General features: G+C 54.1%; 3 protein-coding genes across 7 annotated transcripts in view; 1 reads left to right on the forward strand and 2 right to left on the reverse strand.

Annotated features, from left to right (window-relative positions):
* Positions 1–809: 809 nt before the first annotated feature.
* MBLAC1 (metallo-beta-lactamase domain containing 1) lies at positions 810–2,237 on the reverse strand. Its single transcript, XM_010844754.1, has one exon. The coding sequence runs from the start codon at positions 1,943–1,945 to the stop codon at positions 1,154–1,156; it is 792 nt and encodes a 263-aa protein (XP_010843056.1). The 5' UTR covers positions 1,946–2,237; the 3' UTR covers positions 810–1,153.
* A 347-nt stretch (positions 2,238–2,584) lies between these two features.
* Positions 2,585–6,963, reverse strand: CNPY4 (canopy FGF signaling regulator 4). The gene is made up of 6 exons (XM_010844755.1): positions 6,700–6,963; positions 4,643–4,769; positions 4,448–4,544; positions 4,089–4,211; positions 3,449–3,566; positions 2,585–3,356 (listed from the first exon to the last, which is right to left on the reverse strand). The coding sequence occupies exons 1-6, from the start codon at positions 6,812–6,814 to the stop codon at positions 3,217–3,219; spliced, it is 720 nt and encodes a 239-aa protein (XP_010843057.1). The 5' UTR covers positions 6,815–6,963; the 3' UTR covers positions 2,585–3,216.
* Positions 6,964–7,196: 233 nt separating this feature from the next.
* The window catches only part of TAF6 (TAF6 RNA polymerase II, TATA box binding protein (TBP)-associated factor, 80kDa), an 8,843-nt gene continuing 3,214 nt past the window's right edge, over positions 7,197–12,825 (forward strand). Inside the window, exons 1-12 of one of the 5 annotated variants that reach the window (XM_010844756.1) lie at positions 7,197–7,253; positions 9,848–10,063; positions 10,161–10,247; positions 10,368–10,521; positions 10,713–10,769; positions 10,844–10,963; positions 11,182–11,327; positions 11,411–11,488; positions 11,595–11,696; positions 11,779–11,961; positions 12,448–12,522; positions 12,647–12,772. In XM_010844756.1, the coding sequence (XP_010843058.1) occupies positions 9,908–10,063; positions 10,161–10,247; positions 10,368–10,521; positions 10,713–10,769; positions 10,844–10,963; positions 11,182–11,327; positions 11,411–11,488; positions 11,595–11,696; positions 11,779–11,961; positions 12,448–12,522; positions 12,647–12,772 (1,284 nt within the window). In that variant the 5' untranslated portion in view covers positions 7,197–7,253; positions 9,848–9,907. Of the gene's footprint in view, positions 9,232–9,847; positions 10,064–10,160; positions 10,248–10,367; positions 10,522–10,712; positions 10,770–10,843; positions 10,964–11,181; positions 11,328–11,410; positions 11,489–11,594; positions 11,697–11,778; positions 11,962–12,447; positions 12,523–12,646; positions 12,773–12,825 lie in introns of all 5 variants that reach the window. The other 4 variants (XM_010844758.1, XM_010844757.1, XM_010844759.1 and 1 more) reach the window with 4 other exon arrangements.

Raw genomic sequence — 12,825 nt, forward strand, 5'->3', positions numbered from 1 at the left:
GTGCTGCCGAACTCTGCAGCCTTTTTTTACTGCTCTTCCCCCATGCTCTGTAACCCAACACCAAGGTCTTCTTACTGCTCAAGTAAGTCAAGCTTGCCTGGGGCCTTTATATCTGTGCCTGGAATGCCCCTCTCCCACATGGCCAGCTTTTTCTCATTCAGTTCTCTCATCAGGCACCACCTCCCAGAGGCTTTTCCTGACCATTCTCCCACCCCAGCATTCTATCCCCTTCTCACCCCGCCATTTGTTCATATCACTAACCAGAACCTGGAATTATTTAGCTTACTACTATTGTTGTTTACCTGTCTCCTTGAGTTTGTCTAATTGCTCACTGCTGTACCCCCGAGAGCTTGAGCCATGCTTGAGATACTGCAGGTATGTTGACAAGCATTCGTTGAACAAATGAATGACAACTTAAAGTCACAGGACTCCAATGAGCCCTCTCTGCCCTGCACCTTCTCACAGCAAACTGCCTCCTCTGAGAAACAGGCAATGTATTGCAAAAGTGTCCCCTTGTTGCAGTTGTTGGATTATATCTGCATAATAATCACTATGGATGCTTCACTTTTACGTTATGTGTGCATGCTCAGTTGTGTCCAACTTGTTGAGCCCCATGGACTGTAGCCTGCCAGTCTGCTGTCCACGGAATTTTCCAGGCAAGAATACTGGAGTGGGCTGCCATTTCCTACTCCAGGGCATCTTTCTGACCCAGGGATCCAATCCAAGTCTCCTGCATCCCCTGCACTGGCAGGCAGATTCTTTACCACTGCGCCACCTGAGGCACTCACATTTACACTAGGGCAGTATGATTTTCTTTCCTTTAAAAAAATCTTTTAATTGGAATATATTTGAAGGGCAGTATGGTTTTCAATGCAGTTTCTACCTTTATTTTGGAAGACTCCCAGAAACATTCTATTTTACTAATGACGGCTGAGAGATGACAGAGCTGAGTCCTTGGTCCTAGTTTGGTCAGAGACACAATGATACTGGTGACAGCTGTGGCAAAAGCACTCTGTCCTCACTGGAAAACTGGCCTCCTGGAAGAGACTACCCATGACTACTATGACACGTCATCTTGTCTCTTGGACGTTCAGTTCCTCCATTGGGGGGTGGGAAATGGGATCACTGCAAAGGATCCAGTCAAGACTGGGTTTTATCCGTGCACCGTGGGCTCCTCTCCGTCACGAGATCTGGCTGGCTCTGTCTCTGGCGCCGAGGCTTCCCTTATCACCCTAAAGGGGGCTCCGTGACCAGGCACGACCACGTCGGCAGTGCCCAGGACCCGCTTTCGGCTGTGCTTCTGGGCCACTGGGTCTTCGCTCAGCGCCTGCCACGAGCCCTCGTCCCCATCACGTTCAAACACATCGCCCACTACCATGACGGTTCCCAGGGCCGTGCCAGCCACCAGCACGCTCACGTCCCGCTGGCCACCGTGGCCGGGTGTGGCCCACACCTCGAGTCCCGGCCCCAACCGCAAAGGCCGCTCCTCACCCAGTCCGTGGGGGAGGTAACGGCCCCCAGGGAGGCAAAAGTCGTGCGAGACCAGCAGGGCCGCCCCGGGGAACAGCCCCAGGTTCCCGATGTGGTCCGAATGTCCGTGGGTCCCCACCACCAGAGTCACGTCTCCGGGAGCCACGCCCTGCCCCGCCAGGGCCCCCAGGAGAGCCTCGCGAGCCCAGGGGCCCGCGGTGTCCACGAGGATGGGGCCCCGGGCCGCCTCCTCTAGGGCGGTCTTCGCCTCGTAAGGCTGGGGCTCTCGGTGGCTGGAGGCCGGGCCCCAGGCCTGGGGCAGGACAAGGGTCACGGAGCCGTCGGCTCGCACAGCGTCGCCGACCCCCTCGGGCTCCGCGTAGCCTTGCAGCAGAACCACCACAGAGTAGGGGTCGCCGGGCACCAGCAGAGGGGTCTCCCCGGGCAGCGGCTCGGTGCGCACTAGACCGCTCATGGCCTGAGAGGGATCAGCTGAGAAGGGGGCTGTGGGTGACTGTCCGCTCCCTTCAGGTCCCCACACTCGCCCGGCCTCCGCCGAATGGTACCTTCCAAATCTCAGTTCCTACCCTCCTCACACGCTTAAATTGGCATCGCCCAATTGAACTTCGGCGCGAATCCGCCAGTCCCTCAGCGACTTCGGCCACCGCCCCGCTCGCGTGTGAGGTTCTCAACCGCAACCCCGGGGATGTCGTAGTTATTTCCTTTTCTCTAACCTGAGCCGCTCTCCACCTTGGACCTAGCTTTAGCGCCTCTCTCAGGATTTGCCTCACTTCGAGGAAAGAAGTGACAGTGGAAAAGCGAGAGGGAGTTTGTCTTTTGCGAGCTCCCGTAACCCAAATATGGCGGCCCGGGCGGTGCCGCGCACGGAATTTTACCCGGCGCGCTTTCGGGCATGCGCAGACCGGGGCTACACAGACGCCAGCCTGAAACCGGTCTCAGCCCGCCGATCCCTGCCAACCTCCTAGGCTGCAAAATTACAAAGCACCATTAACTTCTGACAGGCCGGCTGCAGATGGCCCTGCTCACCGGATGCTGCTGTTTATCGGGCAGCTATGATGCGTGCGCGGCAGTTGTTTGGAATTTGGGATCCAACTGATATTAAAAAAAGTTTACTAGCGTTATAGAAAGTTTGGCACCTTTGATGTTACATGGTCGTCTCTCGGTGAAATTACTACGAAGTAAACCAAAGTGTCTACCCCATCTAACCTCATCTAACTTGTCAGTATCGCCCTGTCCCCATCCAGTGTCCCCTTCCCGTTCACAGATTGTTGGCATGTAGCCTCGTAGATGCCAGCAGTGTGTACAGGTTGTTCAGAACGTCCATTCTGGCTTCTCTTTTAAGAATCTAAGAACAGACCTTCGAGGGGCAAAGTGACTTTGCCAAGGTCCACTGCTCCTATGCCCAGCTGACCTCTGGGTCCTGTGGAGGAATAGTGGAGATATTCAAATAACTCAATACTGTCACCACACACACCTGAGAAGGGGCTGAATGGCATTTAGAGGACTCATCTGCTGAGGCCGGGCTTCTATCTACTGCTTCCACCTTTCTCTCCCTAGCCAGGCCATGCTACACCACCAGGATCCTGCCTGAGACCAGATGGGAGAGAAGAGCTACAAGCTGTAGGGTGGGGTCACTCACACATACACACACTCTTAAAGCTGTGGGGCAAGGAGAGCTCAGACTCTCCATGACCCCTGTCCCTCCTGGGGGCTCAAAGGCAAGGGTCAAAGATCCTCTGGGTCATGCTGGGAGTGGACCGGTGTGTTAGTCATCTCCTCCTCCTCCTGATCTTGCTCCTCCTCTTCAGTCTTCTCTTGCCCATCTGTGATCTTCTCCTTTCCAGTCCAAGTTTCCTGTAGACACGCTAGGTTGGGTAATAGAAAATAATTTAGATATTAGTCCTGGGGGGCAGAGAGGTTGCAGCCTGGCAAGAAAGGGGCCAGCTCCCACGCTTACCAGTTTCAGAAGCTGGAAGCACATGACCTTCACAGAGAAAATGCTGTAGGGGCTGTTCCTGATGGTGGAAGTACCAATCTCCCACGACGTCTTCAAACTGCTCCAGCATGGTCTCACACTGGTCAAGTGGAAGGGTCAGAAGGGTTTCTACTCTGCTGTTCTGTGCACACCCTCCTCCCTGCTCTTCATTCCCGGTCTCCACTTTGGAGAGGCAGGGAGCCAGGCAGTTAAACTTGGGTTATTAGATTTGTGGTCCTTTTTCATCCAACAGACATTTATTGGCACCTACCCTGCCAAGTAAGTTATTAAGCTCCGAGTCTCAGTTCCTTGCCTGTAAAATGGGAAGTGGTAATAGTATCTACCACATCAGGTTGTTGTGAGAGTAAAATGAGGCAGCAGCTGGAAAGTATGTGGCCCCAAACCAGGCACACAGTAGGTACTCAATAAATGGCAGTATATATTCTTAGCCTCCATTATTACTTCTTTTTTTTTTTTTTTCATTATTACTTCTTGATATGCTCCTGGGCCCACGTCAGTCAATGGCAGAGTCCCTGCTTTGCTCAAAGATGGACCTCCCTAGGACTAGCTCCCCTCTCAGGTTCCCTTCTCACCTCCCTGGGCAATGTAGTATCCAGCCTACCTGCTTCTTGAGGAATGTGACCTCCACGCTGGGCTCGTCCCACAGCTCCAGAGGGATCCCCAGATCCACCTTCACCCCCTTCTGCACCAGGCCTTTCAGTGTCGCCATGGTCTGACTCTGCCCCTGAAAGATGGGAATTTGAGCTCAGTCCAGTCCCCTGCTCCACGTCCTCCCCTTTTTGCCAGATCCACTTTGTCATCTACTGGAGACTCTAGTGAGTGCCACAGGGATGAGGCGAGTCTACCATGGGGAGGGGACACTCCAGAGCTGGAAGAAGATGGGCAGACTTCGTGAGGACCTCAGGGGAGACAGGTTGTAGTTTCTGAAAGGTGGGATCCTGCCCTAGAGTAGAATCTGACCTTGGCGTATCTCAATGAGCCCTTGCGCTCAGCGTGAACACTGTAATCCAGGATCCGCTCACACAAATTCTCCAAGGCCTCTTCCAGCCTTGTCTCTCTGTGGGAAGAGGGGAAACAAAGACTCCCTGGATGCTGTGGGTGCTCCCAGGGCTCTTCAGAGGACTGGAAGGTGGAGGAACATTGAGAAGGACTCACGAAACGCTGTAAGGGATGTGTCTCTTCCTCTTGCCTGTGTCCAGCACCTGCCCCAGCTCCAGCACCTCTCGAGATCGGCCAGTACGACTCAGCTCTTCCTGTAGCTCCAGGCTCAGGAGTTTACATACTAGATGTCCAAGGGGATGTGAAAAATAAACAAACATACCAGCACCTCATTCTGTAGATGGCAGCAGAGCCACAGTGGTTATGGGTGCAGGCCCTGGGGCCAGACTGGCAAGGCTGGAATCCTGACTCAGCCACATAGTAGCTGGGTGACAATCCTGCTGGGTCTTTGTTTCTTCACCTCTAAAACGAAGTGCCTCCATCACAGGGCTGTGGTGAGGATTAAATCAATCTATGTAAAGCCCCTAGAATAGTGCCTGGAAGGTGGTGAACACTGCATAAGTGTTTGCTGTTTCCTGCCGTTATTTATTGAGCTCCTTCTGGATACACAATAGCAATAAAGAGAGTAATAGACCCGTGATCCCTATCCACAGGACACTGCCAGTGTCACTGGGGGCAGATAAAAAGACGATGACAGTATTTTGTAATGGACCCTACACTGGGGCGGGGAGGGGATGGAGATAAAACCAAGAGACTTAATCTCACTGGGAAATGCAAAATTCCTTCAACGGTCATTCATTGACTTCCTACTAGCCTGTGATTTCCTCAAGGATGACTATTGTGTCTCTTCCACCACTGTCTTCCCAGTACCAGTGGGTCCCAAGAAAAGGAGTGGCCTATACAGAAGTGCCAAGCAAACTCACCACAGGGGCAAGTAACAAAAGTATCTCACATATGCCTATGGCACTATGCTAGGACCAGGGAGACATAGGTACTCTCCTTCCCTCCAATGCAGTGAGAGGTGACAGATAAGGAAGGAGGCTTCCAAAGGTGGTGACATTTAAACTGGATGTTGAAGAACCAAGTACAGAAGAGTGAGGATCATTCCAGGCAAAGGACAAAAACAAAGTGCAATGGCACAGAGGAGCAAGAGGACCAGGCAGTTTCAGTGACCACTGACAAGTTCAGTGTGGCTGAAGCACGGGCACTTTGGGGATGGGAGGTAGGGTATGGAAATGTAAGAAAGATGAAGGCTTGTAACAAAGAAAGAGACTTGAATGATGTGCCAAAAACGTTGAGTCTAATCACAGTAAGAAGCCTGAAGAGGTGTTGAAGCAAGGAGGGACTCTACTGAGCCTGTGTTTAGAAAGACTGACAGGTGTAGCGGGTTAAGAGTGAGAACACAAAGGAAAGGAGCGGTTAGGACCATGTCATGAAGAACACTGATACTGAAATGCAGGGTGGAGTAAGGCAAAGGGGAATAGAATCCAGGAAGAAATTAAAGCCAGGAAGGCAACAAACTAGGGAACCAGGGCGTTCGATGGCTCAGCTCTGAGGTGCCCCCTCCCAGCTGGTCCCACAGATGCAGCTACAGAAGATGCTGCTCGATGAAAAACCCACACAGTACACACCCTCTGCAAAGCCTCACAGTTATGGGGAATCTCTCCCAGTTGTTTGGCCACCTCTCTCTTTTATGAGCTTCAAAGCCTGATTTATTCACTCTCAAATTCCCGCAGGAGGGCGTAGGGCCTATAATTTGGGAGCGTCTCTGCTGGGGTGGAGCAGAGGATATCTACGAGGTAATGAGCCTGACAGCCCACTCCTACAGGCTCTTCAGATTTAGCTCTGGTCCTTTTGGGGGAAACACACACGCACACACACAGAGAAGATGCTGATTGGAGTGGGCGATAGGGCCGATAGTCTCTGAACTACAACTCCCACAAGCCACTGGGGCCCAAACCAGCAAGAAAAAGCAGGCTCCCATTCTGGATGTCTCATGGGAATTGGAGTGCCATAGTTTGCGGGTAGCGCTAATACGTTCCCTCTGTTGGCCCCATTCGAATTCCACCAGGCTCCATCAGAACCTCCCTCAGGTCCTCAAGGAGGTCGAGTGACCCACCCATCACGTTCCATTTGGTCTGGCCTAGACGAAGGAGGTAGGGCAGAAGGCTGCGAATAGGGGCTACTCCATAGGGGCTACTCCCTTTAGATACCTTCGCATTTGCTGGGCAAGCGTTCTGTGTCATCCTCCTCCTCCTTCGGCGTCCCAGCCCAAGCACCGTACACAGTCAAAATGAAAAGCAACGTTCCCAACCGCACAGGTCCCATGACCAAGTGCCGTCCACAGCTAACCACCTCTCGCTTTCAAACCAACTTCGAGCAGGCAGCGGGCCCTTTAAATCGCCAGGCGGTCGGCGGCAACTTTAATCCAGCCTGGCATGGGAGGCGCACGCGCAGTGCCGCCTCGAAAGAGGGCGGGGCCTCGCTGCGCTCTGGGCTTCCCCACCTGGTTTTGTGGCGCCTCCCGAAGGTCCTGGCCGCCGGATAGTGAAAGAATAAACTGAAGTAATTACAGCGAGAGAGTGTGCTCCTTACACGCAGGCATAGAGACACCATTTTTATATCATTTCAGGCTCTGAGACTAGGGAGCTCATTCTGGCTCAGGGAAGGGGCAAGGGACCCGCTCTCGGTCTCTGCCAGGACCTGCTCCCGGAGGGGGCGGGGCCAATATGGCGCCGAGCGCCGGGTGAGCGGCGCTTTGGCGGCGGTGAGAGGCTTTTCCTGCGCTGGGCGTTCGGCTAGCGGGGGCGGGTCTGAGTGGTACCCGGGACTAGACTCTTTGAAGGGCCCTTGTGGGGACCCAGAGGAGGACGGTTGGTTGAGTGTCCGTGTGCGTGGGGCCTCTGTGTGTTTGCACTGGAGGGATGTTGGGGGATGAGGTGGGCTCTCTACGCTTTCTTTCGCGCTGTACCCACTGCCTGGAGAACCTTCGACCCGCTTCTCTGCTGGGGAATGCTACACGGATCTAGATCAAGTTAGTCTCCTGTGACGCCTCCTTGCCCCTTCCACTGACCTGAGGTTTCCTGAGGCCGTGGCGTGTTTTGTGAGCCTTTACACTGGCAGAGGGTACCGCGCGGGCTATCGAAAAATTAGTAGGAGCTCGCCAGGGAACTGGGACACGACCGCCTCCTCTTTACTCGGCTCCAGGTCCAGAGTATGTGTTGAATAAATGTGTCCTCTGCAGATAAGATTTATATAAGTGGGGGAGGAGACCTGGGATAGGTTGGGAAGAACGAAATTGTTTTTCCCTCCCCTCTTCTCGCCCCTCCATCAGGCCCACACCTGCCCCTCACCACCTTGCAGTCGGTCCTAAACACTTTTGACATTAGACTTCCTAATGCCAGGTTCAAGTGAGCCACTTTCCTTTTGGCCACAAAGTAGATTCCAAGCTTGGGCCTATGTCTTGTTCGATAATAATGGTACCGAGTCCTCAGTGAGTTCCTAATCTCTAAGCCTTACAACTCACTCATATATTCAGCAGGTATTTGTTGAGTATCTGTCTGGGGACTCTGCATACATCAGTCAACATAACAAAGCTCTCTGTCCACACAGAGACGGGAAGGGGCGATGTGGTGAGAAGCATAAGAAGTAATACAGTATGTATCAGCAGATGTTAAAGTCCATGGGAATTAAAAAAAGAGGGGGGTGGGGTGCAGTATTAAACAGGGTGATGGGAATAGGCAGCCTGGGGACATCTAGGGAAGGGCATTCCAGGCAGAGGGAACAGAGCAAGACCACAAAGCAAGAACATGTCTGGCATCTTGGAACAGCAAGGAGGACCATGGGGCTGGATCATAGTGGAAGAAGAAAGGAAAGGTCAGAGACTTGGTGGGGAGAGAGCAAATCATAAAGGACCCAGTAGACCAAAATAAGGATTTTGTATTTACGCTGTGGCACACTGCGAGCCAATACAGGGTTTTGAGCAGAGAAATGACCCAATCTGATTTATATTTTGACAGAATCATTCTGGCTGCTATGTTGGGAATAGACGTAGGGAGCAAGGATGGAAGCAGGAAGACCCTGTCAGGAGGCTCTTAAGGTTCCCGGGGGATGGATAATAGTGAGCTGGCCACGCAGTGGGAGCAGAGGGATCAAGTCGGATCACCTGATGGGTTTGCGGTGAGGGCTCATATGATGAATGAGCATCTGGATTAATGGCGTTGCTATGAAGATGAGGAAAGCTGAGGCTGGAGCAGGTGGGGAGAGGGATGTCAGGAGTTGAGTTCAGAAGAAATTTTAAGTAGCCAGTTAAATATACAACTCTGGAGTTGGGAAGAAAGCTCTGGGTGGGGGATATAAATTTACCATCCTTAGTCTGTATGCAATACTGAAAGCTGTGAGAATGGTTGAGGTCATCAAGGGAATATGTATACCTCATAGCTATACGAGGACCAAATGAGGGCATTCCAGCATCAGGCAGATGAGAAGAGGAAGAACCAGCAAAGGCAATGTAAAGAGGGGCCAGTGAAGTAGGAGGAAAACCAAGAGCAGGAGTCAAAATCCTAACTGGGGTAGGTTCAAGAGAAGGAGAGGAGTTGGGGAGGGGCCTGATGAGAACCTCTATAGTAACAGGTAAGAAGACAGAGCACGTGGGTGCCAGTGATGCTCAGCGGGTGGACATAGCAACGGGAGCCTGGGGAAGTCTCTTCTGATGGCCAAAAGTCAGGGAGGAGAAGAGATGACAGGTGAGATGGAACCTGAGTCCATTGAGCTCTGTGACCATCAGAGCAGCATCAAGAACCCATCTGAAGTTTGTGGCCAGGAATTTAAAGTGTAAATTGGTCAACATGGCTGTGTATTTTCTCATCACATTCAATGGTAGGGGCACATAGGCTTAGACAGGGCAAATTGTATTTAACCAATATTTTATATTTGTCAAGCATGAATAATGATGCAAGAAGGGACAAGAGACATAAAGGTAGGCATGTCAACCACCTGAGGGAAAAAAGACACTTTGCACATTTTACAGAGAAGAAACCCAAAGCCGGGAGCATTTAAGTAGCTTGCCTAGACAACACTGCTAGGTAGTCCTGGGACTGGGATTTAAACTGAGAACTGAGATCGTTCTGCTGTACCTGACTTGTACTGTGCCTGGCACAGAACCAGAGCTCAATAAATTGCGTCCAGTTGGGTCCAAGTCCTACCTGCTGTTCAGCGAGTGCTGCTCGTGTGAGGATGGACAGAAGACGTCCCCCAGCTCCATCCCCCTCACGCTCCACTGTTCTCCCCTCGAGCGGCCTCCTGACTGGACAGCCCCTGTTCTTTAGGCCTCACTCTCGGTTTCTTCTCACCCCCTGCCAGGGTCTCCATCTCTCTGCCCTGGGGCATCATCCTTCCGGGGAGGGGAGGAGGGGCTCCAGAATGGCTGAGGAGAAGAAGCTGAAGCTGAGCAACACCGTGCTGCCCTCGGAGTCCATGAAGGTGGTGGCCGAATCCATGGGCATCGCTCAGATTCAGGAGGAGACCTGCCAGCTGCTGACGGATGAGGTCAGCTACCGCATCAAGGAGATCGCGCAGGTACCCTGGTCTTCCTGCACTGCACAGAGACTGCTGCCCAGGCCGCCTTCTTCCCCAGGGTCTCCGGCTGATGTCTGTCCTCCCACCCCCCACCCAGGATGCCTTGAAGTTCATGCACATGGGGAAGCGGCAGAAACTCACCACCAGTGACATTGACTACGCACTGAAGCTAAAGAACGTCGAGGTGATGGGAACGCACAGGATGGAGGGGCAGGGTGTCGAGACCTCCCAGGCGCTGCATTGACCTCAGCCCAGCCAGCTCAGGCTCCCTTCTCATCCAGGGTCTCTCTCCCTCCTGTTGTAGCCACTGTATGGCTTCCACGCTCAGGAATTCATTCCTTTCCGTTTTGCCTCTGGTGGCGGCCGGGAGCTTTACTTCTACGAGGAGAAGGAGGTTGACCTGAGCGATATCATCAACACCCCTCTGCCCCGGGTGCCCCTGGACGTCTGCCTCAAAGGTTGGGGGAGGGGAGAACAAGGGGCAGGGAGGAGGGAAAGGGCCATGTGTGGGTGTGAGGAAGGGCACTGGTGAAGGAGCCCTCCGTGTGAGACCCCTAATGGGGAACATGAAGGAAAACATCCGTTCGAGTGGAGTGACTTCCTGATGTCCCCGCCCGGTGGTTCACCTGGACACCTTTGTTCCTCGCAGCTCACTGGTTAAGCATCGAAGGCTGCCAGCCTGCAATTCCAGAGAACCCACCCCCAGGTAACCTCCACGCCCAACATCCACCCCTTTCCCTCCCCCCTCCACTTCTCCAGACTGCTTTCCTTTCTCGCCAGCTCCCAAGGAGCAGCAGAAGGCTGAGGCCACAGAACCCCTGAAGTCAGCCAAGCCAGGCCAGGAGGAAGACGGCCCCTTGAAAGGCAAAGGTCAGGGGGCTGCTCCAGCTGACGGCAAAGGTTAGTACAGCTGGGCCAGGCCTCTTGCCCAAAGCCAGATGGTCATGTGTGTGAGGTGGGTGAGGTCAGGGCAGAGGTTGTGAGCTCTGGCCAGTGAGCCCCAGAAACAGCTAAGAAGCCGGTCTCCGTAGGTGGGGGAGGTGAGGCTAGAGGTTTGCCTAGTGCCCAGGCCTCCTCAGGAGCTTTCCTGCCTAAACCTGGCTTCCTGATTCACACAGGGAAAGAGAAGAAGGCGCCACCCCTGCTGGAGGGGGCGCCTCTGCGACTGAAGCCCCGAAGCATCCACGAGTTGTCAGTGGAGCAGCAGCTGTACTACAAGGAGATCACTGAGGCCTGTGTGGGCTCCTGCGAGGCCAAGAGAGCGGTGAGGCCCCACTACGTGTCCTGCCTTCGCCCCTCCTTGGCCCCGGGGTTCACCCCGCTTCACTCATTCCCCTCCCCCCACAGGAGGCTCTGCAGAGCATTGCCACGGACCCCGGTCTCTACCAAATGCTGCCACGCTTCAGCACCTTCATCTCAGAGGGGGTGAGAGGCCACGGGAGGACGCAGTGGGGTTCCAGGGGTGGGCGGGCAGCAGAGGAGGCTCATGGAGGGTCCCTGCTGGCCCATCCCCGCTCCCTCCCCACCCCAGGTGCGTGTGAATGTGGTGCAGAACAACCTGGCCCTGCTCATCTACCTGATGCGCATGGTGAAGGCGCTGATGGACAACCCTACCCTGTACCTAGAGAAATATGTGAGTGGACCTGCTGGCCCGCCTCTTGTCCGGGCTCGGGGACCATCTGTCACAGCTGGCTGACGCGGGGCTTCTCCCCCAGGTGCACGAGTTGATCCCGGCTGTGATGACCTGCATCGTGAGCAGGCAGCTGTGCCTGCGGCCAGATGTGGACAATCACTGGGCGCTTCGGGACTTCGCCGCCCGCCTGGTGGCCCAGATCTGCAAGCACTTCAGCACAACCACGAACAACATCCAGTCCCGCATCACCAAGACCTTCACCAAGGTGAGCCCTTTCCATCACTGGCTGGGTTGTTATGGGAACAGTGAGCACCACGCCCACGCCAGTGTGGCTTCAGGAAGGGACACTGAAAGCCAGCGGCAGAGAGGTGCGGACTGGACTTGGACCAGATCCGCAGTGTCTTTTTTTCTAGTTGTGGGATTCCACTTTAAAGTTCAAAAACAAAAACTAATTGCTGTGGGACTTCCCTGGTGGCCCAGTGGTTAAGACTCAATGCTTCCAATGCAGAGGGCGAGGGTTCGATCCCTGGGCAGGGAACTAAGAGCCCACATGCTGCACAGTGCTGCCAGAGAATTAAAGCAAACTAATCTCTGAGGTCAGAATAGCAGCTACTTTGGGGAGGAGGGAGTGGTCGGGAAAGAGCTGTTGTGTCTTAAATGACTTATAAGGAAGTGAGTATATGAGACTCAAGTCCTTACCAGTTAGCTTTTCACACCCCTTCATTTGGGTTTATTTTCCATCCCCTTACAGAGTTGGGTGGACGAGAAGACCCCTTGGACAACACGCTACGGCTCCATCGCAGGCCTGGCAGAGCTGGGACACGATGTTAGGCCCTGGCAGGGGAGCCCTGGGGAGGGGAGGGATCGGGAGGTCAGAGTGGGCAACAGCCTCCCGACCTGGGAGACCCTGTGGTGACCCCCAGACCCCGGCTTCTCTCCTTTACTAACAGGTGATTAAGACACTGATTCTGCCGCGGCTGCAGCAGGAAGGGGAGCGGATCCGCGGGGTTCTGGATGGCCCAGTGCTGAGCAACATTGACCGCATCGGGGCTGACCACGTGCAGAGCCTCCTCCTGGTGACAGAGCCCCACCCTCCCCCTTCTTCCCACTGATGCCCCCTCTTCCCCCG

Source organism: Bison bison, unplaced genomic scaffold (assembly GCF_000754665.1).
Source record: "Bison bison bison isolate TAMUID 2011002044 unplaced genomic scaffold, Bison_UMD1.0 scf7180017864208, whole genome shotgun sequence".
Classification (NCBI taxonomy): Eukaryota; Metazoa; Chordata; class Mammalia; order Artiodactyla; family Bovidae; genus Bison; species Bison bison.

Bases quoted from the DNA above. Each gene is read 5' to 3' on its own strand.
- MBLAC1 (XM_010844754.1), bottom strand. From the start codon at position 1,945: ATGAGCGGTCTAGTGCGCACCGAGCCGCTGCCCGGGGAGACCCCTCTG.
- CNPY4 (XM_010844755.1), bottom strand. From the start codon at position 6,814: ATGGGACCTGTGCGGTTGGGAACGTTGCTTTTCATTTTGACTGTGTAC. The intron at 3,567-4,088 runs GTAGGCTGGATA...CCACTTGACCAG, and splicing joins TCACATTCCTCAAGAAGCAG to TGTGAGACCATGCTGGAGCA. The intron at 3,357-3,448 runs GTAAGCGTGGGA...TACCCAACCTAG, and splicing joins GCTTCCAGCTTCTGAAACTG to CGTGTCTACAGGAAACTTGG.